Source organism: Bos javanicus, chromosome 21, assembly GCF_032452875.1.
Source record: "Bos javanicus breed banteng chromosome 21, ARS-OSU_banteng_1.0, whole genome shotgun sequence".
NCBI classification, from domain to species: domain Eukaryota; kingdom Metazoa; phylum Chordata; class Mammalia; order Artiodactyla; family Bovidae; genus Bos; species Bos javanicus.
Window position 1 is genome coordinate 20829068 of NC_083888.1, and position 25072 is coordinate 20854139.

General features: G+C 45.0%; 1 protein-coding gene across 2 annotated transcripts in view; it reads right to left on the minus strand.

Moving 5' to 3' along the window:
• Window positions 1–1424: 1424 nt before the first annotated feature.
• The window catches only part of AP3S2 (adaptor related protein complex 3 subunit sigma 2), a 41154-nt gene continuing 17506 nt past the window's right edge, over window positions 1425–25072 (minus strand). For both annotated transcript variants that reach the window (XM_061394460.1, XM_061394459.1), the window contains 2 exons: window positions 4660–4767; window positions 1425–3094 (listed from right to left, as the gene is read on the minus strand). In XM_061394460.1, the coding sequence (XP_061250444.1) occupies window positions 2966–3094; window positions 4660–4767 (237 nt within the window). In that variant the 3' untranslated portion in view covers window positions 1425–2965. The remainder of the gene's footprint in view (window positions 3095–4659; window positions 4768–25072) is intronic.

Consider the following 25072-nt stretch of genomic DNA (forward strand, 5'->3'; position numbering starts at 1 on the left):
TTCTTTAAGCTACCCGGCCTATGGTATTTTTGAGATAGAAGCTTGAAGACAGGCTGTTTGGAGCAGGGACAGCAGGGCACAGTAGGGTCAGCTGGGCTTGGGAGACGAGTTACTGTCTGCTAAATACTCCATGCAACACAAAGTCACTGACTTGTCTCCACATTCAGGCTGCCAGATGCAACCTGAACATTAGACACAGCAGAGACAGCTGCAGGGGCCAGAGCCTCTTTTCTCTCTATCTTTGGGGGCCTAGAACTGGCCTGGCACTTAGAAATTGAATGATGGAAGAATATGAGTTTTATTAGTGGCAGTGAGCACTGAAAACCCAGTGTTCTATACCACTTTAGGAAATCCTCAGTGTGAGACACGCAGGGCCAAGGACCCCCAAATTCAAACCTAGCCCCTTTACACAACTGACGTCTCTCAGCAGCAATATCTGTGTCCCTCTCCGAAAAAAGGCCAATAAGGATTTCCTTATTATTAAAGTTTATGGCTTTGCTGATACCAGGCCAGAAAGGTTGATTTACAGGCAACCTCAAGTAGCTAATGAACAATTACTGTGGCTCATCCAAAGGGATCAAGTGTTCCACACCACAGACCAGGCTCAAGTTCTATGTCATTTTTTAGAGGCAGTGCAAGGGATGAGGCTGGAATTTCCACTGCTGGAGTCTCCAGACCAGTCAATGGTTTGGGGGAAATCACTGGTTTCTGGCAGGCAAGACATTCAGAGTATCCCAGGAAATCCAGGACATGTGGCTGTGCCGTAGCAATGCAATGGGCCATAAAGCAAACAAGAAAAACAACTTGGTGAGTGTACACATGGCTGATTCACACCTGAAGCTAACACAACACTGTAAATCACCTATACTCCAGTAAAAATTCTAAAAAGGAGAAGAGACTTGGTTCTAGCTTTGTGACCCTCAACATGACACCCTGGGCTTCGGTTTCCTCATCAGGTCACTGCAGGCATGTGGAGGACCTTCTAGTTCTTATACTCTTTCATGCTTTCACTGGCTACTTTAGAAAACCAAACCTGTTTTAATCACAGCTTCTGAGAAGCTATCTACAAATTTTGAGGTTTCCTTATCCATAACAAAGAAAATAAAATTGGGAGAAGCCATTTTGAGCAGCGGGAAAAAAAAATGAACCATGGACTTGGGCAGTCAGTCTCAACTCTTAGCTCTGTGTGACCTAAAGCAAGTTACTTGACCCCTCTGAGTCTTACTTTCTTGACCTGCAGAATGAGAGATATTAATGTCTGTTGTAAGGACTGCGGAAGGATCTTGCTCATGCCATCTTACAGAAAGTATCAAATAAATAACATTTTCCTACTTCACTTTAAGCAAATTATGAAAGAGGAATGTGAACAGGCTGAAATGTCTGTTAAAAAAAAAATGAAAACTTTTTAAAAGAACATCAGAGGCTTTGACATTGGATAGATATATTTACTTACATTTCCCTCTTCCCACATAAGAGCGTCTATCTTCTGAGCAACACTGCCATCTCTGAGGTTATTGGGAGAGGTTCCAAAAGACTGAAGTTAAGAGGCTACAGGGAATAAAGGACACCCACCACAGGAAGCACTGTTCAAAGCGGGAGAAGACGTGACCTGACACATGGTCTCGGTGGGCACACCTCAGACAGGCTCTGTGACATCAGGAGGCCTGAGGAAACAGTCTGGGCCACAGCCAGCAGGCACGAGAAGTCCCCAGGCTGGGAGACTTAACAGCATGGTACAGCGAGCTCCCTAACCTCAAGGCAGCTCAACAAGGCACCTGAGCCTGGCCCCAAGGCAGTGCAGGGGTAAGAGGCGCTCCGAGGAGCAGCTCCAGCTCTAAGATAACCAACCACAGGCACAAAGACCCTCACCACATGGAAAATATTTACAGGTTTCCACAGTGAGCTCTAGTGAACTGTCACCTTAGGGCACAGGGCGAGCCCAGAGCAAGCTCAGGGAGGGACCCTCTGAACGTGGGGAAAAGATGCTGTGCTGCCACAGGTCTCAGCCAGCACGCTCCCTGTGTCCCCAGGTCCAGAACAGGGGGCCCCGGCACAGGCTCTCATGCTCCACAAGCTGGTGCAGACTGCAGTGGCTTTCCACCCAGAGAGCACCCATCATTCAGAACACAGCAATGGACCCATCTGCTCCTCGGGAGGAGAATGTATTTTAAACCTGGAACAGTCACAATTCTGAGATGTTCCACATGTTGTCAACTTTGCCTTCTACAGACATGGGGCCCCACCCCTTTGACGGGACCCGCTCTGGCTGTGGGAGGTACCCTCCCTATGGGCAGAAGTGTGCAGGCAGGCAAGCAACAGGCTTACAATTTGGACTGTGTCCTGTAAACACACAGCTAGGCTAGCAGAGCTGGAATTGTGGCTGTGGGGAACGTAGGTGGGGTGAGAAGACTGGGCTGTGCCCAAGGATTCTAGGTGTGCCAACCCTAGGAGAGCCAGCAGGCTACTCTGGATCACCTTCAATTCCTGTCCTTGTTTGCCATGCACCATGTTTCCAGATCTAGAGGGTCAATCCGTTCCCAGCTACAGCACCTCGCCATCACAGTCAATGCTGCAGGATTTCAGGGAGCCTTCAACTCAAGGTTGAAGCCTCGAGTCAGCACACATCCTCGTGGGGGGTTCTGGGATTGGGGTGGGGAGAGGGCTCTCCCTACAGTCCCCAATCCCTGGGAGTGGCTGCACACAGGAGGGAAAGGGGGCGTGTGACTCGGGCACCTGACCCCCACTGAGGTAGCCAGGGCCCCTCACATCCACAGTCGCCGTGTCCGAGAGATGGGCAAGGCCACACACGTGAGAAGGCTGGCAGTGGACACAGGGCTCTTTCCTGCTCCAGGACAGTGGGGGCCAGGGCCCGAGGCTGGACTCCTTGAGGGCGCAGAGCGGACTGTGCTGCAGGGCTGGCTAGGCTCTGCTGGCTCCAAGGACTCAGTTCGGCTGTCTTCCACTCTCAGACAAACTGGGACAGGTTGGGGACCTTGATGTTGAGATCGCCAATGTTGATGTTCCGGGGCATCTCTGGCAGGTTGATGTTCTTCACAGCGGACACCGCCCGGGCAGGTGCGGCTGAAAGGCCACCCTGCAGAGGTATAAAGGCGGCTGTGTGATAAACTCACTGTAATCTGCTTAATGTTTTCACAACAAAAAAACAAGTGAAAGAGGGAGAGAAAATGTCCAAACTGAGTACATGTAACTCAAGCTTTGATTTTTCCATCCTATACCTCAAAGGTGGCCAACACAACTCTTTAGGTCAGTGGGTCCCGCAGTAAAGGGGCCCACACTCTGCACCCCAGAACACGTGCTGTGTCTCGTGCAGTTTCCTGGCCCCAGCGCCCACAGTGCCTGGCACACAGGGGCTGCCCAACAGATGCCCGCTGAAATAACCAGCTCGGTTTAACCAAGTTGTCTTCAGTATCAGGGTCACTTTTCAGGTTACAAAACAAAAATACAACACTTTCCTCAAGAAACTGAAGACTCTTAACAGACGAGTGCAGTCACAGGGACATTCTTAATGGAAAAAGGAATGTCCCAGCTTAGGACAACTGCTTGCCAACTAATAACATGAGATGGAGAAGAGCTGGCTTTGGAAATGACATGTGGCCACAGACGGGGGAGGCCACAGAGGAGGTGGAGCACACACAGACACGGAAGGGCTGGAGACAGAGCAGGGTACCTGCGGTGAGCCCCAGCCCTCCAGCGGCCCAGGCGTGCGGAGAAGGGCAGAGCTGATGAGGACATTCTCAAAACCATTTCCTCCACTTTCAGGATCCTGACTCCAATCCCACCCTTGCCCAGCAAGTCTCTGTTTCTTCCAGTTTCCAAACCTCTGGCCTCTGACTCACTTACTATTCCTGGAAGCTTCCCAGCCTGCATTTCTAAGAGAACTCTAGTTGTCACAATAGCTGCGGTTTGGAAAAGCTTCTTCAGCAGGACTGCCAGTCCTCACAAAGAATCCCTGGTTTCGCAAGATCAAGCTCTGATACACAAAGTGGTGAAGTTCTTTAAGACCCTCAGATAACTACAGAGGTAATTTGTCGTGCTTGCTGTCCCATTTGTGAAGGTGTGTGCCGGTAACCTCTGCTCCCTGGTACTGCTGACGAAGGTGATGGAGAGACCTCAGGGGAACAGGGTAGAACGTACTGGGAGCATCTGTATCAGACAGCACTATCAGGGGGTGACCTGGGAGTAAGCTATTTTCAAACTCAGCCCAAACTCTACTGTAGCTTTTTATCAGGCTAACTGGAAACTGGCCACTCAGGTTTGACAGACACCACAAGAAGTGGCTGCTTGGAGCCAGACTCTCAGGCACACAAGCTAGGAAACCACACTGGAATCTGAGGTGATTCTGGGTCCCCCAGGGAACATGTGGTCATGAAAGGAGGAATTACAACCCACATAATCCCCCAAGCCAGAAGCGGTCTGCCTTCCTGTGCCACCTGGCTTTCCATTCACACTTTTAGCCTCATTCTCACCTGTTTAATCTTCGAACAACCAAATGAGTGTCAATTGAGTCAGGGAAAAAAAGAAGATGGAGCAGAAAATACTCCTAAGGTTCCACAATAATCCAACTCCACACAGCAGCCATTCCTCCCTCTGCCCAGGTCTTCTCTAACCAGCCACGGCAAAATTCCAGCAGTGTCTCACCTCGGACTTCTCCAGCCTGTTCTGGGCTTCAATCTGAGCCACGATCTCATTCATGTTTGTTTCCAGGACCATCCCACCCATCACCACCTCCTGAAGGATGTAGTGTACCTGCAGGGGAAGCAGAAGTGAGAAGGGTCAGAGCCCCTTGTGGTTGTGAGGCTGTGGCCCCAGAGCAAACCCTGTGGGCTCTCCTGCAGCAGCAGAGAGGCCAGACACGACACTGGCACCTGATGCGCAATGAACGCCTCCGCCCCGTGGATCACCCACCTCCCGGGTGAGGCCACATTTCAGTGTGTCAAGACACAGATGTCCCCCAGGACCAGTGGCAGGAGGGCCTGGCTACACTCAAGGCAAGGTGATGCTGCATGAAGTCAGACTGTGTGTAAATTTCAGCTCCACTATTTGTGAGCTGAGTGACCTTGGGCAAATGATCCTTTTAGTGCTTCAGGTTCCTTCCAGGACTGCGGTAAGGGCTGAATGTGATAAGCTGTATAAAGCACCTACGTGGTGCCTGGCACACACTGGGCTCTAAATAAATAATGATGGTTTTCATTATAAGTGTGATCATCATAAATACCAACTGGTATTCAACTAGCCCAGCTATGACAGAACAGTTCCTGTCTGCATACATTTCCATGTGAAATACGTTATCCTCCAGGCTTCATAAGCTAGGTCATAACAGGCCCATCCTCTGGCACCCCCCTCATATGTTCTAGCTTAGAGAGGAAACCAGGTTCAGCAGGAACACCTCTCTGGTCATGGGGCTCCCATGTGGGCCTTCCACCCAGCTCACAGTTCTCAGACTGCGGTGATGGTCGAGTACTGTGCTGATTCAGCAACTCTACACTATGCATGCAGGGAAGCTTTCATGGAGCCCCAGGTGGGTCAGGTCAGAGGTGCCCACTGGGGTATGTAAGGGCTGGTATGTCACATTTCACATCAAGTCATATCAACATGGCCTTCAAGGCACTTTAGTCAACTTGGAAAGAGACCACCTTGTATGGTCAACCAAGTGCCAAATTAGTGGGACAGCCCTACAGGAAGTCCAAGAGGGGAGACAGTGGTGGTCAGAGAGGCCAGAGCCAGCTTCACAGACAGTGAGAGACCTGAAGCTGGGCCTGACACCAGAGAAGCAGGGAGGAGGATTTCAGCTGGTGTACAGTCTGAGGCGCACCCGGGTCTGGCTGGAATGTCAGGTTTACACGCGAGAGAGGCTGAGAACAATGCTGAGGAGGTAGTTTGGGTCTAGGGCAAGGTCTCTCAAGCTGCCACTTGGGGCTGGAGAGTTCTCTGTGGTGGGGAGCTGCCCCAGGCACTGTGGCAGGTGGAGCAGCACTCCTGGTCTCTGTCCACTGGATTCCAGAGCACCCCTTCAGCTGAGACAACACAAGTGTCTCCAGGTATGGCCAAATGTCTGCAGGGGCAACAACCGTCTTCAGCTGAGACCACACTGGTCTAGACTAGACTAGACTGTGGAGGATTTGACGGCCAATATACTCCACAGTATGGAGAGTCAAGAAAAAAGACATGTCTGTGTGTCTGTGTACTTTTGACATATGAAGTTTACTGGCCCATCAGTTCTCCATGTTTTGTTCACAGTAAGTGGGGAAATACACTAACAGCTGCAACTAGAGTACTTCTGACCTTGAGGGAGGATACTAAAGCATACATTCAGATACAAATATGTTTCCCTACACTAATTAAGCCTTATTAACCACTTTTCTGTCTATACTCATATGAGGTGTTCTTATATTTTACACAATATGAACTATTTCATTATCTATATGCAAAGGAGATTTAATAGTGAAACTCTCATATACAGATAGTTTATAAAACATTAAACAAGCTGGTTTTAAAATTAGTCTCTGGGGAACTACACTGTTTATACTTCCCCATCAAGAAATAGGCTTCAGAAAACAGTATGATGTTTCCTTAAAAAATTAAACATAGAGTTACCTTATTACTTCTGGGATTATCCTCAAAAGATTCAAAGAGCGATTTGTACACCTATCTTCACAGCAGCATTACTCACAATAGTCAAAAGTAGAAAGCAACCTAATCAATGAGTGAGCGGATAAATAAAATGTGGCATATACATGGCAATGGAATATTATTCAGCATTACAAGAAAATCTTGCAATGTGCTCCACCATGGATGAGCCTTGAGGACATCATGCTAAGTGAAATAAACCAGACATAAAAGGACAAATTCAGTATGGTTCCATTTATATAAGGTACCTAGTGGTCAAAATCATAGAGGCAGAAAGTAGAATGGTGACTGCCAGGAGCTGTGGGGACGAGGGAATGGGGATGCTCTTCAGTGGTATGCAGCTTCAGTTTTGCAAGAGAAAGAGCTCTAGAGATGGGCTGCACAAAAATGTGAACTCATTTAACACTACTGAACAGTACATTTAAAAATGAAGATAGTAAGCTTTATGTTATGTAAATGTTACCACAATTAAAAAATAGGGGTCTCTATACCTGTACTCCTAGTATTTATTCTTTGTAAAGAATGCCTTTTTCATGGGGGGAGTGGTACTTGTTGAGCATCTACTATGTGCTGAGCACTTTATATGTAACTTATTTTAACTTTATAACATCCACCTGAGGTAAACTGGTATGTGGAAACTAATACATGGAAAGTCAATAAACTGTCCCAACCTCACATATTTAGCAGGTCATATTTAGTGACCTGATCACTGAATCTAGGTCTGACTCCAGAGTTCATGTTTCCACCATACTTCCTCAAAATCCCAAACTGAGTCTTTTACTCTCTTCTTCTAAACATAGAGGAAGACTCTACATGGAATCGCTTTAGGACTTGCCTTTGGTGTGTCAAAGATAAAGCAGGAATTCTTCCATGTTTTCTTCCCAAGGCCTAGACCAATGCCCAGTGTGGAGTAGGCGTGCTGAATGAATAACAGGCTTTTCATAAATCTGAACAGAATCCTCCTTGGGCTTTAGTGCTTAAAAGATGGATAACAGTGTGGTGGAGAGGCTTCATGGGGAAGGTGTAGTAAAAGGCCTAACAGAGGATATAAGGGGACCAGTGGTTGGTTAATAGAAAACATTAGTCTGATTTGAACACTGCATTGTGAAGTCATAATTTTTAAATATTATTCAAAAAGGTATTCAAGTGCAAGAAGGAGAAATAAACAAAAATGCAAACTCCATTTTCAACAAACTGAAGATAACCATAATCCAAGGCTCCCAATTAAAAAGCAGAGACATCACTTTGCCCACAAAGGTCTGTTTAGTCAAAGCTATGGTTTTTCCAGTAGTCATGTATGGATGTAAGAGTCAGCTCATAAAGAAGGCTGAGCGCTGAAGAATTGAGCTTTTGAATTGTGGTGCTGGGAAAGACTCTCTATATAGAGTCCCTTGGACAGCAAGATCAAACCAGTCAATTCTAAAGGAAATCAGCCCTGAATATTCATTGGAAGGACTGATGTTAAAGCTCCAATACTTTAGCCACCTGATGCGAAGAGCCAACTAAGTGGGTGTAAAAGCTGTCAAAAGCAGGGAGCCCAAGCAAGGGCTCCTTTCCTTTTGAAAAGAAAGGATGCTACAGAGAGAGGGCATGGGAGCTGGAGAGCTCAGGAAGGCCTGCAAAACATGCTTCTTGTAGGTGAGGGACACACCCTCTGTGACCCAATAGTTTCCTGATTTTTGGAAGATAAGCGCTTCCTTGGACCTGAAGTTGGGGCTAAATGAGAAATCATCCAAATGAGCTCTATTTTGCCTCACAGAGCTGGTCTCTGTGGAGCAGAGAGGGCAGTCTTTGCATGGTAGAAAAATCACAGATGTCCACTTCTCTTGGCTGGGTAGAAATAAAAGTAAAGAAACTCGGCTGGAACCTGAAATCATGAGAACAACTGCAGTCAGCCTGGAACACAGACTTGGTACTTCCCCTAAACAGCATCCTGCAAATAGCTGGTCCCTGAAAAACCCACCTATTTAAAGATGAGTTATAAAAATGAAATCTGCATGGGATCTATATAAAGATACAACAAGAAAAAAATTAGGAAAGATACAAGAAAACCAAAGGGCAGACTAAGACTACATGTCAGAAAAATGCTGTCATAGAGCACATAAAATGCAACAAAATATTTTACAGAATTGAAAAAAGAAAACTATGAAGCAAGAGCTCAAAGCCAAAGTGTAAGAGCTTATATGGGAGAAATGGAGACAAGAAGAGAAGACATAAATGGAAGGAAAAAAAAACACAGAGAAATGAAGAAGAATCTGGAAGGAAGAAAAGGGAGAAGAGACACTGCTAAAAACACAGGAAGGAGCAAAAAGGAGAGAAATTTTTAAAAAGCAAATAAAAGGAACCAGACAAAAAGAAGAATTAACAGCAATAGGGAGAAAATAAGTTACAGAAGACAGCCAAGGAGATAAAACATAATGTAAAAGAGACCTGTAACATGGAACAGAAGAGGGATGTAAAGACTCAGCTCATAACTGCTGCTGCTACTGCTAAGTCGCTTCAGTCATGTCCGACTCTGTGCGACCCCATAGATGGCAGCCCACCAGGCTCCCCGTCCCTGGGATTCTCCAGGCAAGAACACTGGAGTGGGTTGCCATTTCCTTCTCCAATGCATGAAAGTGAAAGTGAAGTCACTCAGTCGTATCCAACTCTTAGCGACCCCATGGACTGCAGCCTACCAGGCTCCTCCATCCATGGGATTTTCCAGGCAAGGGTACTGGAGTGGGGTGCCATTGCCTTCTCCTTCAGCTCATAAAGATGATGCAAAAATGTAATTCAAGATGTTCCCGAAAATGCACATTGCATTCCAGGGAAAAACTGACCCAGAACAGTCAGTGCTGAGACAGACCTTGAAGGTAAGGTTTCTCAATTTCCACAAGCAGGTGAAATGATCAAATCACTTAAAAGAGGGACACAAGCTTGAAAATTCCCACAGTAAAATTCAATGTTGGCAGAAAAAGGAGCAGTATTTACAAAAATTCCCAAGGAAAGAAAAGGTAACCTCAAGAATTTTACACCTAGGTGACCGTCAATTAAGAGTAACAGAAGAGAAATTCCTCTGTTTTGAAGAAAAAACTCTGCCAACCAAGAGGTGACTGGAAAAACCGTGGCAAAAAGACTGGCAGTGCTCACTGCCAGTCCTTACTGGTAGGACTAAGATAAGTGGGGTTAGAGTGACAAGAGAATGTCAATGCTATATGCTTTGACAATGCAGAAAAACGAGAGCTAGTAGAATTAGGAAGATGGGGGGAAAAGAGGGAGGCAGCAGATTAGTAACACTGATTTCTCTACCCCAATGAAGAGCATTTAAAACCAACAACTCATGTAATAAAGATAGTTATTTTGACTTTGACTGTGACTTTTCCCTCAAAGTCCAAGCTTCTACTACAACCATCTACTACAGACACTACTCTGAGAGCCACCAAACTTTTGGTGTAGAGCCCACAGGCTCTTTTCTACCGGTTAGACATCAGTGGGGGCTTCCCTGCCGGCTCAGTAGTAAAGAAGCCATCTACCAATGCGGGGAACACGGGTTCAACCTCCAGGTTGGGAAGCTCCCTCTGGAGAAGGAAACGGCAATGCACTCCAGTGTTCTTGCCTGGGAAATCCCATGGACAGAGGAGCCTGGTGGGCCACAGTCCATGGGGGTCACAAAGAGTCTGACACGACTTAGCAACTAAACAACGTCTATGCAATTTCTCTTGTATACACTTCACTCATAATGCATCATCTACAATTTCCAGTTTCTCTAAAGGAGAGGGAGGACTCAGATTTCTGTGAAACAGGAAGTACGGAATTTTTCTAGACTTTAGGAGTCCTCCTGCTCTGGTCTCCTTTAGTTATCCTGCCCAAACCAACTTCAACTTCATTCCTCTTTTAAGTATCTTGCCTTTCCAAAGCAAGATAAGTTTTATAGAACAAATCTCTTTTCTCACGTATGGTTTATCTGTGTATTATTAATTATGATAAATGACTTACCCACAATACCAATATAACTGGCATCAACAGGTCTGGAGCTATCACAACTGACCTTTGGTAACCACAGTGACTCATGTGGTGTTAACGAGTCAAGGATGAGCCACGGGGGATTAGCGCACGAGATGCCCAGGTTAACCTGACAAGTCGGTGAAGACCTTCTTTCACTGAACCTGCAGCGAACCATGGAAAGTGGGTGAGCTTTCTCTGAGTGGAGACAGAGGAGCCTTGAGAAAGTTGGAGGTTGCCAAGCATGAATGTGGGGAGAAGACAGTGGAGAATCAGCACCAAACTCATGTACCTAAAAAACTATAGGTAACAAATCATAAAGAATGGTTCTGACAAACGACACGAGCTGACTGATGGACTGAACTTGAGGATGCCAGAAGCAATAGGTAAAACCTCAGAGAACACTGAGAGTTAAAGATCAAATCAACAAAGGGAGGTAGAGGAAGAAGAAATCCAAAACCTGATCAGGGAGGGGGCACAAGAACAGAAGAAAGCAGACTTCTTCGAGAGTCCCCTCACAACAGTCAAAAAGCAGGAATGACTAGAAGTCAAGAGGTGTATAGCTCTGAAAAGCAATCTAACCTGTTATCAAGACTATTTCCCTCTCCCCTCCCCCCACACGTGGACATCTGTCTCCCATTTTTCTTTTCCAGGAAGCTGTCACATCACCCTCCCTCCAGAGGAGGCACCTGCTTCTATAACTGGTCCCGCTGGGCATCCAGTGTGGCCCCCTCTATTCTTTTCTGTCTGTATAAGCTAACTGTTTGAGGCCTTCTCCGTCTCATTCCCTAGAGGCAAGATGAAGGTCCTGACCTGAATGTAAGTTTGTACCCTGGGCTCTCTCAGAAGTTTTCCTGTGACCCAGTTTACTGATATAGAAAATAAGAAGAATAAATCTGGTGCATGCTGAGCATTCACTAGTGCTTAGGTATAGCTTTGGGACTCCTGGAAGGTGTGATTCTTCTGTTCTGAAGGACCTGAATCAGAGGTTCTGTGCCAACAAAGGCTTGGTAAGCAGTTGCACTGTGAAAATGCATAGAAAGGGGAAAACAGCCCTGGGAGGTATTAAAGGAGAGTTAAATGACTGTCTAACCTGCTGGGACTTCCTGATGGAAAGAAAGCACTTCTCTAATTGGAACAAGGGCTTATGGTGCTGCCGACTCTGCTGAGAACTGCTAATCCTAACCCTCACTACCTTCCACTATTCTTCATGCTGATCTTCTTAAGCAGTTCTATAAAAATCAGAGATTGCAAAAGGAGCCTTCCAAGATTTGAGGTGATGAACACCCAAGCCTTTGGTGAAGTAAATTCAAGAAAGACTGAAGACCTCTCCGGGCTGAGGCAATCACCTCTTCTCAGTGATACTGCTGTGTCCAGTATGCATCTCGCCCGAGGCACTCAGCTCAGTGCACTGTCATATTTTTCACTTGTCTGTTCTTCTCCTTGAAGGGAGACCTTCAGTTCAGTTCAGTCGCTCAGTTGTGCCCATTCTTTACAACCCCATGGACTGCAGCACGCCAGGCCTCCCTGTCCATCACGAACTCCCAGAGCTTACTCAAACTCATGTCCATCGATCAGTGATGCCATCCAACCATCTCATCCTCTGTCATCCCCTTCTCCTCCTGCCTTCAATTTTTCCAGCATCAGCGTCTTTTCCGTGAGTCAGTGCTTCACATCAGGGGGCTGAAGTATTGGAGCTTCAGCATCAGTCTTTCCAATGAATATTCTGGGTTGATTTCCTTTAGGACTGACTGGTTTGATCTGCTCGCAGTCCAAGGGACTCTCAAGGGTCTTCTCCAATACCACAGTTCAAAAGCATCAATTCTTTGGTGCTCAGCTTTATTTATGGTCCAACTCTCACAACCATACATGACTACTGAAAAAAACCATAGCTTTGACTAGACGGACCTTTGTTGGCAAAGTAATGTCTCTGCTTTTTAATGTGCTATCTAGGTTGGTCATAGCTTTTCTTTGAAGTGTCTTAATTTCATGGCTGCAGTCACCATATGCAGTGATTCTGGAGCCCAAGAAAATAAAGTCTGTCACTGTTTCTTCTTTTCATTGTTTCTCCATCTATTTGCCATAAAGTGATGGGACCAGACACCATGATCTTAGTTTTCTGAATGCTGAGTTTTAAGCCAGCTTTTTCACTCTCCTCTTTTACTTTCATCAAGAGGTTCTTTACTTCCTCTTCACTTTCTGCCATAAGGGTCACAGATATATCATCTGCATATCTGAGGTTACTGATATTTCTCCCTGCAATCTTGATTCCAGCTTGTGTTTCATCCAGTCTGGTATTTCGCATGATGTACTCTGCATGTAAGTTAAATAAAAAAGGTGACAATATGTAGCCTTGACGTATTCCTTTCCCAATCTGGAACCAATCTGTTGTTCCATGTCCAGTTCTAACTATTGCTTTTTGACCTGCATACAGATTTCTCAGAAGGCAGGTCAGGTGGTCTGGTATTCCCATCTGTAAGAATTTTCCACAGTTTGTTGTGATCCACACAGTCAAAGGCTTTAGTAAAATCAGTGAAGCAGAAGTAGATGTTTTTCTGGAACTCTTTTGCTTTTTCTATGATCCAATGGATGTTGGTAAGTTGATCTCTGGTTCCTCTGCCTTTTCTAAATCCAGCTTGAACATCTGGAAGTTCATGGTTCATGTACTGTTGAAGCCTGGCTTGGAGAATTGTGAGCATTACTTTGCTAGTGTGTGAAATGCGAGCAATTGTGAGGTAGTTTGAACATTCTTTGGCATTGTCTTTCTTTGGGACTGGAATAAAAACTGACCTTTTCCAGTCCTGTGGCCAATGCTGAGTCTTCCAAACTTGCTGGCATGTTGAGTGCAGCACTTTCACAGCATCATCTTTCAGGATTTGAAATAGCTCAACTGGAATTTCATCACCTCCACTAGCTTTGTTCATAGTGATACTTCCTAAAGCCCACTTGACTTTGCACTCCAGGATGTCTGGCTCTAGGTCAGTGATCACACCATTGTGGTTATCTGGGTAATTAAGATCTGTTTTGTATAGTTCTGTGTATTCTTGCCACCTCTTCTTAATATCTTCTGCTTCTGTTAGGTTCATATCATTTCTGTCCTTTATTGTGCCTATCTTTGCATTAAATGTTCCCTTGGTATCTCCAATTTTCTTGAAAAGATCTCTAGTCTTTCCCATTCTATTGCTTTCCTCTATTTCTTTGCACTGATCACTGAGGAAAGTTTTCTTGTCTCTCCTGCTATTCTTTGGAACTCTGCATTCAGATAGATATAGCTTTCCTTTTCTCCTTTGCAAAGCTTTCACTTCTCTTCTTTTCTCAACTATCTGTAAGGCCTCCTCAGACAACCATTTTGCCTTTTTGCTTTTCTTCTTGGGGATGGTTTTGATCACCGCTTTCTGTACAATGTTACGAACCTCTGTCCATAGTTCTTCAGGCACTGTCTATCAGATATAATCCCTTGAATCTATTTGTCACTTCCACTGTATAATCATAAGGGATTTGATTTAGATCATACCTGAATGGTCTAGAGGTTTTCCCTACTTCCTTCAATTTAAGTCTGAATTTTGCAATAAGGAGTTCATGATCTTGAGGGCAGAGTCTATGTCACATTCATCTCTGGGTCTGCACTGCCAAGCGCTGTGGTGGTTACAGCGGTACTTCACAAATCTGGCTGAATGGATGAAAGGGGCTTATATGGTTCACAAGTCCTGATTTTGAGGAGACACAGGCCTTCTGAGTTGGCCTGGCTTCCCACTCTGGCACTGAAAAGTACCCTCTACTGCCTGGACATAGAGGAGTTAACCTCTACAAGTAAAAGCGGGTTAAAATGAGCTTGCTTGTTTCATGTCAGGATTGATGCAATCTAAGGGGGAAAATAAAAGTGTCATTTCAAGGACAGATGTGCTCCTTGGGGACACAGCTCTGGAACTGCAGGGAATGGAGGCAAGTTACTTTCAACAACCCTATCCAAGAACAGAGGATTCTAGGATCTTCAAAAGTTCATCCTTGGTTATGTTTCTCACTGAAGTAAAAAACGTCCTGAATCCAATTCCAGGTGAACAGAAGCCACCACTGTCTATGGCCATTAGCGTAACTGATGCCATCTTGAGCCCACACAGATCCTCCTGTCCTTCTGCTGACCCTTCCCAAGACTGTACTGTGTGGTAATCCCTTCTCTGTTGTTGGGAATTGTACGTAATAGATAGTGTTTAATAATCATTAGAACCAGGTGGCCTCTATGTTCTGTTAGTCCCCAAACAATGATGAAGACCTTTGCTCACTTATGCTTAACACCCATGAGACTAGTAACCCATTCATAAGTCATGATTTAGGAATGCATGACTGTTTCCAAGCATACACCTTCTCCTGCACTAGGTAAGCTATGAAACTGTCTCAGTGGCCCCTCAGCTGTGTGGACTGCAGCTACAAAAGCTTCTGGAGCACTGTCTGCCTAACCCCACCCTGTGAGTAAGTTACCCTATAATAATAAACTGATCCACTGATTATATAGAGCCACCCGCCTTGTCTTTCAGTCTCAAGATACCTTCTCAGTTGAGTGGGCACTTCTCCTTCCCTTGGTCCTCCAGGAATCACTAAAAGCAAAGTGATCTGGAGCCTGGTAACAAACATTACTCTTTTTCCTCCAGTAAAAATACTGTCTCCAGGGATTGTGGGCCATATTCCAAACGTTTAAGTATTAAACTTAACAATGTATTTTTCTACAGATATAATAAACAAGGCTCTCATGCCAGTAGGACAAATGCTGACTCAGGACGTGGTACCACAGAGCAGCCGTGCAGTGACAACGAAGCACCATGAGTAACACTGTTCCTACAGTAAAATGCAGTTCTATATGGGGACGGCAGGAACCCTTCTGGAGGAACTCCACAGGCAGAGGCGGGAGGTAAGATCTTCCAGGACACTACTGGGACGTTAACACATACCACGCTGCAAGTTCACTTATATCCACAGAAACCTCTCAACTAGATCAATCCTCTTCAAGTATTTCACACTGGAGGACAGAAGCCTGCCATGCACAAAAGACAAGTGCTCACATCCCCACTGGCTAGCCATACTCTCCTATCTTTTTTAAAACAACGATCACCACAGAGAAGACAGTAAGACACTAATCAAACAAGAAAGCATGGTCACAGAGTCTGCTGCACTGGAACAGGAGGATGCCAATACTGCAACACTCAAGTTCTGAAAGAGAATTGTTAATCACTAATAAAACATTTAGTCTACTATACAAAAGCTAAGTGCTGATAATTTTTTCTACCCCAAGTCACAAAGCCTGTTTGGTTTCATCAATTCCTAGGAAACGCCTCCAGAGAGTAAGGAAGGAAGAGATTCTAGGTAAGATGGGGTATGCATGCATCATCTCCTTGTCTGTGTTAGCGGGTGTGGTGGCTCTTAACAGGTCAATGGGTAGGAGGACCCTCACTGACAGGGGAAGGGAAAACCGTCTGAATCATTTTGCCCAGAGCCAGTCTCTAGTTCCCGTATTATCCATTTTAAAAAGAAATGAAAAAGGGGAAGAGGGCATAAAAACACCTTCCAGAAACGTGGCATCCTCTGCTAAAGAAAACAGGTAAACAAAGCAATCTGTTTAATAAAGTTCTGTTTTTCTCTTTTCCTTGCTATTAGTGTCTCCTGAACTCCTTATGAACTTCCTTGGTCTTTGGACTTTTTCCACAGTTTTCTTCAGATGACTTGTCATGAAATTCCAGAAGACTCAATACTTAGCCCCTGACTTCCTGCCTTTCATTCTCTTTTACTCACATGATCACACATATTTTCAATGAAAAAAAAATGAGAAAATAGTGGAGTCTCATCTTATATAAGGTTCAAGTTCTAAGGAAGTAAGATGGAAACCATACATGGCCAAAAGCCCTTAAAATCACCTAAGGTCCAACCCAGACCTTTCTTTTCTTTTTTCCAGTTAAGTGCTAGATGAAGTGGTTGGTTTCTTAAAGGACTACACAGATTGAAAATCTGCACTGTATCTTTAAGCATTAAAATCACTCCAGAGACCCTAAGTTGCTCATGGGAGGCACGTGACAGGCACATGAGGGCAGAGGCAAAGATTCAAACCTTCCATCTCACACTCACTCCAGACACAGACTGAGGGAGGAGAACTGTGGGCGGAATCATTCTGTATTTACGATTTTTATTCTCTTTCTTTTTGCCAAATGGTTTAGAGATGACTTTGTATAAACTAAATATTTGTATGTGAGTCCACTGTATACACACACACACACACACACACACACACCAGATAATGTATTAGATTCAAGTAATCACTGGTTTTCACCAAAATAACGTGATCTGTAACAATGTCTATTTTTAAATATGCTTAACATCACAGAATGTTAAGAGCCAGAAGGAAGAAATAAAGATAAGATTTGGACCCTGTCCTCAAAGGGCTTATAGTCAAGTAGGGGAGATAAAGCATGTATAGAATTAACTATAATAAAAGGAAGTGGTAAGTACTATGACCCAAGTATAAAATGCTATGAAGTCTGGATGAGGGTGGGCCTTTACTGGTAAATGAAAGAGAAGCTATCCAGACAGGGGAATAGAAAGTTACCCAGTAACTCATTAACTATTCTGTGTGCTCTGCTAGTGATTCTTCTTCTTTAAAATAGGATTACTCGCTTTCTGCTTTTTTTCCCTTGGCCAGGCTGTGCAGCATGTGCAATCCTAGTTCCCCGAGCAGGGATGGAGCCCATGGCCCCTGTGGTGGGAACACGGACTGTGAAACTTGACCACCAGGGAGTCCCTCAGCGCAGGTTTCATGTTTTGTGCCGTTACATCTATATCGCTGACTAGCAAATTATACTCATTGCATATTATTCCTTCCTTTAAAAAAACTTCCCATCATGAGTCAGAGTTCTCTCTAAAGTATTTATAAAAATGTTCTAGCAGGACCTTTTCTTTATTGTCTACTGTTTCATCCTCTGCCATTTCCTGCCTGTTTGTAACACTGGTCCCAAATGCACTAAGTACAACACTGGGTAAAAAAAAATGGTCCAGGCCTGTTCTCCTCAATTTTATCCTCTCTCTGGCTGATTATCTACTAACAAAACATGAACTTAGGGACATCCTGGTCCAGTGGGTAAGACTCCACATGCACAATGCACAGGGCCCGGATTCGATCCCTGGTTAGTTAGGGAACTATATCCCACATGCTCCAACTAAGCTGCAGTGAAACCAAATAAAAATAATAATAATAATCATAAAAAGCAAAACATGAGCTTAATGTATTTCTTACCACGTTGAGAATGCTAAATCAGAAGAGGACACTACAGGTAGCATAGCTGTGAGACTACAGGCTCTGAAACCAGAGTCCAGGGTCTGAATTCTGCCTCTGCCACTTACTGAGTCATCTCAGCTCTAAAACTCGGTTTCTTCGACTATAAAATGCGGAGAACTATTATCATTCTCTCTAATCTGAACAAATGGCAGGCAGTCAGGAAAGGGAAGCACAATTTATTTGACCATCAAGAAAAAGTTCCAAATGCCATGCCTGGGTCCACAATCCTGTCTCTGAGGAGATGATCCCCATCCCCACAGTTCCTGTTCCTTCTAAAGCATTGCTCCTGGAACGGCCCTGGACCTTGCCCATCTTCTCTAGCCCTTTATATGCTGAGTCAAAAATTTACAAAGCTATAACATCCCTAAAGGCAAGCTATATAAATAGTCAGTGTTGCTGGAACACGGAGTTCAAGGAGGAAATGGCAGGAGGTGAGGCTCGAGAGGCAGGCTGAAGAAGGTCTTGGAGGTCTTTGCAGCTGATGTTAAAGGGCCTTAGTTCAATCCTTATGGCAGTGGTCCCCAGCTCTTTTCCTACATTCACCAAATTTCACCTGTAGAACACACTTCTCTCTAGCAGCCAGTGTCACTCAGTATTCACAAGGGTTCTGAGGACGGTGGGGGAAGGAATGAGGCACATACCTCTTCCCAGGAAGAGTCACTGCTGTGGGGGGAGAGAGCCACTGAATAATTCAAACAGGGGAGGCAGTCAGTCTCAACACACCTGTAACACGTCATTAGGCAGGTGTGTAAAGGATGGATTTAAGGGGGTAATTCTGAAAGCAGAGAGAACAGTAGGAAAACTATAAAAATAAAGACAGAAGTCATCATTTATTAAGCTAAGCAATTACTCACCAACTTCAATCCTCAAAATAACCATGAATGGTGAATATTAATGTATTTAATCAAAGCAAAGAGTTTTTGATTATAAATCATACCATTATTTTATGTATCACTAAAAAAGATAATGTTGAAACGCGAGTGAACTATGAAATGCCACTGCCTGTAAGGCAAACTGGATTTGATATGCTAAAGTATAAATATTACCCAAAAAAGGGGGGTCTAAGAGTCAAGTAAAGATGGTGTCACCCCTGTTTTACAACCAAAAAACCTGAGGTACAAGAAGGTTTCAAGAGGGCTGCCTAAGTCACACAGAATCTGTCAGAGCCAGAACCCACGAAGCCATTTCAGGCAGAATCCCATTCAAGGAACACAGGGCTCCTCCTGAGCCCACCACGTGTTACCTCCCAAGGGAGCAAAGGCAAAGTTAAGCTGATGTATGCCCTGAAACCAGTGGGCACACATAGGTCATAATCTTGAAAGTGGAGGTCTAATTAGAAACCAGTTTTTAAAAACAAGCCTTTAGCTGTGTGAATCAGACATTATATCTGAAAAGTGCTTTGAAAATTGAAAACACACCAAATTTGGACAATCAATCAACCGTAATAATCAACCCATAGATTATATTTGAGTGCCCTGTCCTGTTCAGATGACCAACAAAGAATGACATACTGACATTATTCCAAGACTTTAAAACCTACTGGAAAGAATTAGGAATACAAACTTTAAAGCATGAGTAAGAAGAGAAATAGGTTGGAGATCTACAATAGTGGAGTTCAAAGAAGACTTCATCAAATGTAAAACTTGAGCTGGGTTCTGAAATCTCCAAAGCTTGTTGGGGGGAAGATGAGGATGTTTCAGGGTGGCGACAAGGCATGGGCAAAGGCAGAAAGGTGGGAATGAATCACAGTACATATGGAAAACAGGAAGATGTGCCCGATGGGCCTGGGGGGTCCATGCTCTAACGCAGAGGGAGCCCCAGGAGTGAGAGAATCCACAAGCCAGAGATCCTTTGAGACCAGAGGGAAGAATGTAGACCGAAGGGAAAATGGGGAAACTGTTTCTATGAAAGATTAGACTAAGTGAAAACAGTTGGGAGAAAGACTGGCTTAGCTGCTGTAGTTACCCAGAGCTGATCTGTTAGTTATCTGGCAAGGAAAAGGAAAGGGAAAGGAAAGGCAGAGGTGGGCGGAAGCAGACCTGAAGAAAGAACCAGTATCATTTTGTCACCACTTGGAAACAGAAAGCAAAGCAGGCATCCCTGAGATTTCATACTCTGAAGAAAGACGGTATTGATACACTGGCAGAATGGGAAGACAGTGACTCAGTGGGTAAGTGGGTGGAGGGGAGCAGGAAAGGAGGTGAGGGGGGAGGAGAAAGTGAGTGGACTTGTGGGCGTACATGAGGCTGGAAGTGGCGCCAGCTCATAAAGACGGAAGGCACTGAGCACCCACAGAAACACAGGCCTTCAGCCTGGGCCAGAACAAGAGGCGGATCTGTTCCCTGTCTGCATCAAAGCAGACGAGCGCCCAAGGGTCAAGGTATGAGGAGAAAGCCCGCAGGGTGCCAGGGACAGACCTGTGCAGAATGTGCCCATTTCTCTCACTCTGTGAGTAGGATAAGCAGCAGCAGCTTTAAAAGCCAAGGGGTCGGGCGCAGTCAGCAAGGAACTGTCCACTCCTTTCCTGAGGTTTCTCTAATCAACATGAACATGATTGCTGTAGGGTAAATTCAGATACATGGATCCTGAAAATCTAAAAGGCAGTACTCGCGTAGCGACTGGGCTAAAAAACAGCAAGTGCTTGGCTCCAGGCTATGACAGGGTGACCTCCCTTCAGGGCTGTCTGGAGTTAAATCTCAGGTGGACGGGCCTGGGCTTCCCTCCACCCCTAAGCTACTTAAAATGTCTCGTGGTGCAGACTTGGCTACCTTCAGAAATAGACCAACTTATTCTCTACAGAATGTGGACTTTAATTTTTGAGGTCATACGCAGATAAAGCCACAAAGATTTATCAAGGACCAAGATGCAGTGTATTGTTTTCCCCAATCAGGAGCGATCTTTCAGACTCATAACTGGGTCCTGAGGTGTACTCAGGGCCATGACTGCTGCTGTGCACACTCACTAGCCCTCCCCACTCATCCTCTGGAGTTAATCACAGTTCCTAGGCTAGGGGAAAGGGGTCATCTGCAGACAACCTATCAACTTATCTGGCTTCAAGCTCAGACTTTGTCTCAGAGCAGCAGAGAGCAATCTAAACTCTTTGCTGTCCTAGGCAATAAAGCCTGAACCGAGAGAGGACTGTTCTCTTCAGTGCACTGGGCCTAAAGCCCCAGGGTGATAAACCGGCAATAAATGCACATGGCCCAACATTTTGGAAAAGTGAGTCCCCACACTTACCCAGCTGCCCTCTCCAGAGGCAGGGAGTCATGTCAATCTCTTTTGTAACAATAACCTACGATGACCTACCTGCCCCACTTTCCCCATCCCTCCCTCATCTCCTGCTACTTTCCCCCTTTCTCACTTCCACTCAGGTATACTGGCCCCAAGGTCTCTGGACTGGATCCACTGACCTGGAATTCCCCAGGGAAGAACCTATCTCTGACTTCTCTTACTTTCTGCTGGTTTTTGCTCAAATGCCACTGTATCAGTGATGCCTTCCCTAAGCACCTTGTATAAAACATCAAGCCTTACCAACCCACTCCTTAGCATGCTTATTTTCTCCCCTGAACTTATCACCACCTAACATTTATTGTCTCTCTCTCTCTAGTAGATAAAAGGTTCATGAGAAAACGAAAGTTTGATTAACTATTTCCCTATTAGCAGACGGACAAATGAAGTCAACAATAAATAAGCAGTACGTGTCAAGTATTGTGCTATTATCTGGAAATACAGGGGGGTGAACAAGACAGTCTGGTCCTTACCTTAACAGTATCTTGAAGTGGGGATGGGCAACAAACAAAAGAATAAAATACTTACTATGTACAGGCCTTGTTCTAAGTACCTGCTGTACATTTAATGCTCCATATAAGCCAGCTGCTATCCACCATAAAAGCTAGGTGCTATCACGAGTTCCTGTCCACATATAAGTTCCAAAGGCACAAGCCATACAGTTCTTAAGTGGCAGAGCCAGGAATCAGGTCCCAACACACACAGGGTGTGTGCTCTCAACCAGGCAAGTAAGCAAAAACAATACACGGTGTTAAATGTCACAGCAAAAGCAGTTGAGGGTGCTGGGGAAATGGCAGCTCTAGTGTAAAGAACCCGTCTGCCAATGCAGGAGACGTAAGAGACAAGGGCTTGATCCCCGGGTCGGGAAATTTCCTGGGGGAGAGCATGGCGAACCCACTCCAGTATTTCTGCCTGGAGAATACCATGGAGAGAGGAGCCTTGTGGGCTACGGTTCATAGGGTCACAGAGTCAGACACGATTGAAGCAACTGAGCACACACATGCACACACCTATTTCAGTCTACGGGCAGGAAGGGGAATGCCAAGAAAGGTTTCCCTAAAAACTTTTCCAGAACTGTCAGTCTGGAAATGGAAGGGGCTAGAGATTCTATTTTGGACATAACTGAGTGTGAAGTGAGTTCAGATGGTACTTTAGGAACCACCAGCAGAAAGATAACTGAAATCATGGGACTGTGTGAGATGTCCTAAGAAGTGAATGTCTAAAAGAAAAGAGAGATCATTTAAGAGGTAAGAAGCTCAACGTGCCAGATCAAACAGCCAGAAAGGTAGAAAAACATCAGGTGAATGGGTACCATGGAAACTAGAAACAAAGAATAGTTTAAGAATGAGGAAATATCAAAAGTGCTTAACAAGAAGGGCAATGGGGAGTGTACACTGGACTCAAGAAATTCAAGGGTCAAGGCCCTCCACAATCTGATCATCAACTACTTCTTCAAACTTCTCTCTGACCAACTCCATACTCTTACTCACTGCTCTTCATCTAGGGCAGCATTGTTCCCATCCCAGAGGGCATCTGGAAATGTATCAGGCAGAGGCCCCACTGGCATTCAGCAGAGGGGATCAAGGATATCAGCAATTCAGTGAGAAACTGCACTGCACCAGAACGCCACTAGTGCCCCTGCTGGCAGACCCTCTGACTAGCCGGAGTTGATGCCAAGTTCCCAGTCCCAGTGGTCTTCACCCGCAATGTTCCCATGCCTCCTTATCCCCTGCCATACCTTTAACCTTTGTTCCTACCATTTGGTCTCCTAAAATTCTGGTTTTGGAAACAGAAATCAACAAATTCAGTAAATTTTTACACATCATATCTTATAGTATTTGCAGATATGGAAGCAGTTTATTCTATTAGGGAATTTTAATTTGGTAAGTCACCTGAAATTCATTGGAGAACTATAGAAGAGAAAAATACCAAGTATTTCATTAGAGAAAGTGAAAAGTGGCTACACTAGATGCCTTTTACTAAGAGTCAATGATGTTTCCTTCTTACAAGTGTGTTCCTCTACTTTTCTGATACTAAAAATTTCTGTTTTCACCTATAAAGTGATACTGAAGCAAATGTCAGATTTATTTTTCCCCTAAGAAAATAAATGAAGACAACAACAACAAAAAAACCCTGTAGTAGTCATTAGTATATTCAAAACTATTTCAGGTTCTCCCCCGTCTTGGGCACACGGGTAGGAATGCACTTCCCCAGGTCTTTAAGCGTGGCCGTGTGACCTGCCTTTAGCCAGTGAAATGTGAGTGTGATAGATATGCCACTTTAGGAGCCAACACATCAAGTGCCCAGGTGGAAGTGCACGTTGATGAAGATTTACATCAGCCTGGACCCGAGTGACTACAGTGGCAGAGACACTACAATGGCCACACAGCATGAGTGAGAAGTGAGCCTTTCTGCTGTAAGCTATTGAAAATTAAAGTCAGTGGCCCAGCAGCAAAGGATTCACCTGCAATGCAGGAGCCCCAGGAGACATGGGTTCGATTCCTTGGTTGGGGAGATCCCCTGGAGAAGGAAATGGTAACCCACTCCAGTATTCTTGCCTGAAGAATCCCATGGACAGAGGAGCCTGGAAGGCTACAATCCACAGGGTCACAAAGAGTTGAACACAACTGAAGCAACTTAGCACACACAGCTCACGTGACCAAGTCTACCTAGACTGATACAAACATCAAGTCTGAAAAAGGGTTCTCAACTAGGGATCAAGAAATTCTGCTTTTTATCTCAGAGCAGGCCAATCCTCTTGTGTATCCTAAAGGATAACAGCAAGAACAACACAACTAAATCTCTGTTCCAAACTTCTAGGGCACCTACACATTAGCTATCAAAGGGATATACAATTTACCTGCAACACAACCTGGAGAAGGCAATGGCACCCCACTCCAGTACTCTTGCCTGGAAAATCCCATGGACGGAGGAGCCTGGGGGGGCTACAATCCACGGGGTCGCTAAGAGTCGGACACGACCGAGCGACTTCACTTTCACTTTCCACTTTCATGCATTGGAGAAGGAAATGGCAACCCACTCCAGTGTTCTTGCCTGGAGAATCCCAGGGACGGGGGAGCCTGGTGGGCTGCCATCTATGGGGTCGCACAGAGTCGGATACAACTGAAGCGACTTAGCAGCAGCAGCAGCAACACAACCAAGTAACATCATCGGTAATACGCTCTGGTCTAACTACAATCTTATCAAACACTGGTTTTACTGAAAAGGCCGGATACAAACAGATAGCTCTAAAGGTCAAATCTGGCTGTTTTGTGTACACTGTCATCCTAATGCCCTTAACCGGCAATAAGGAACAATTAAACAAACCAAAAGGGTTCTCTGCGATTTCAAGTGGGAATCAATGACACTGCATGCTGAGGCAGTGCAAAGTTCAAGTAAGTAAAGTGATAGTGTGTACTGTACCCAATGTTAAGTGTAGTTTGGAGCAGTCTATCAATAACCTCAGATATGCAGATGACACCACCCTTATGGCAGAATGTGAAGAGGAACTCAAAAGCCTCTTGATGAAAGTGAAAGAGGAGAGTGAAAAAGTTGGCCTAAAGCTCAACATTCAGAAAACGAAGATCATGGCATCTGGTCCCATCACTTCATGGGAAATAGATGGGGAAACAGTGTCAGACTTTATTTTTGGGGACTCCAAAATCACTGCAGATGGTGACTGCAGCCATGAAATTAAAAGACGCTTACTCCTTGGAAGGAAAGTTATGACCAACCTAGATAGCATATTCAAAAGCAGAGACATTACTTTGTCAACAAAGGTCCGTCTAGTCAAGGCTATGGTTTTTCCTGTGGTCATGTATGGATGTGAGAGTTGGA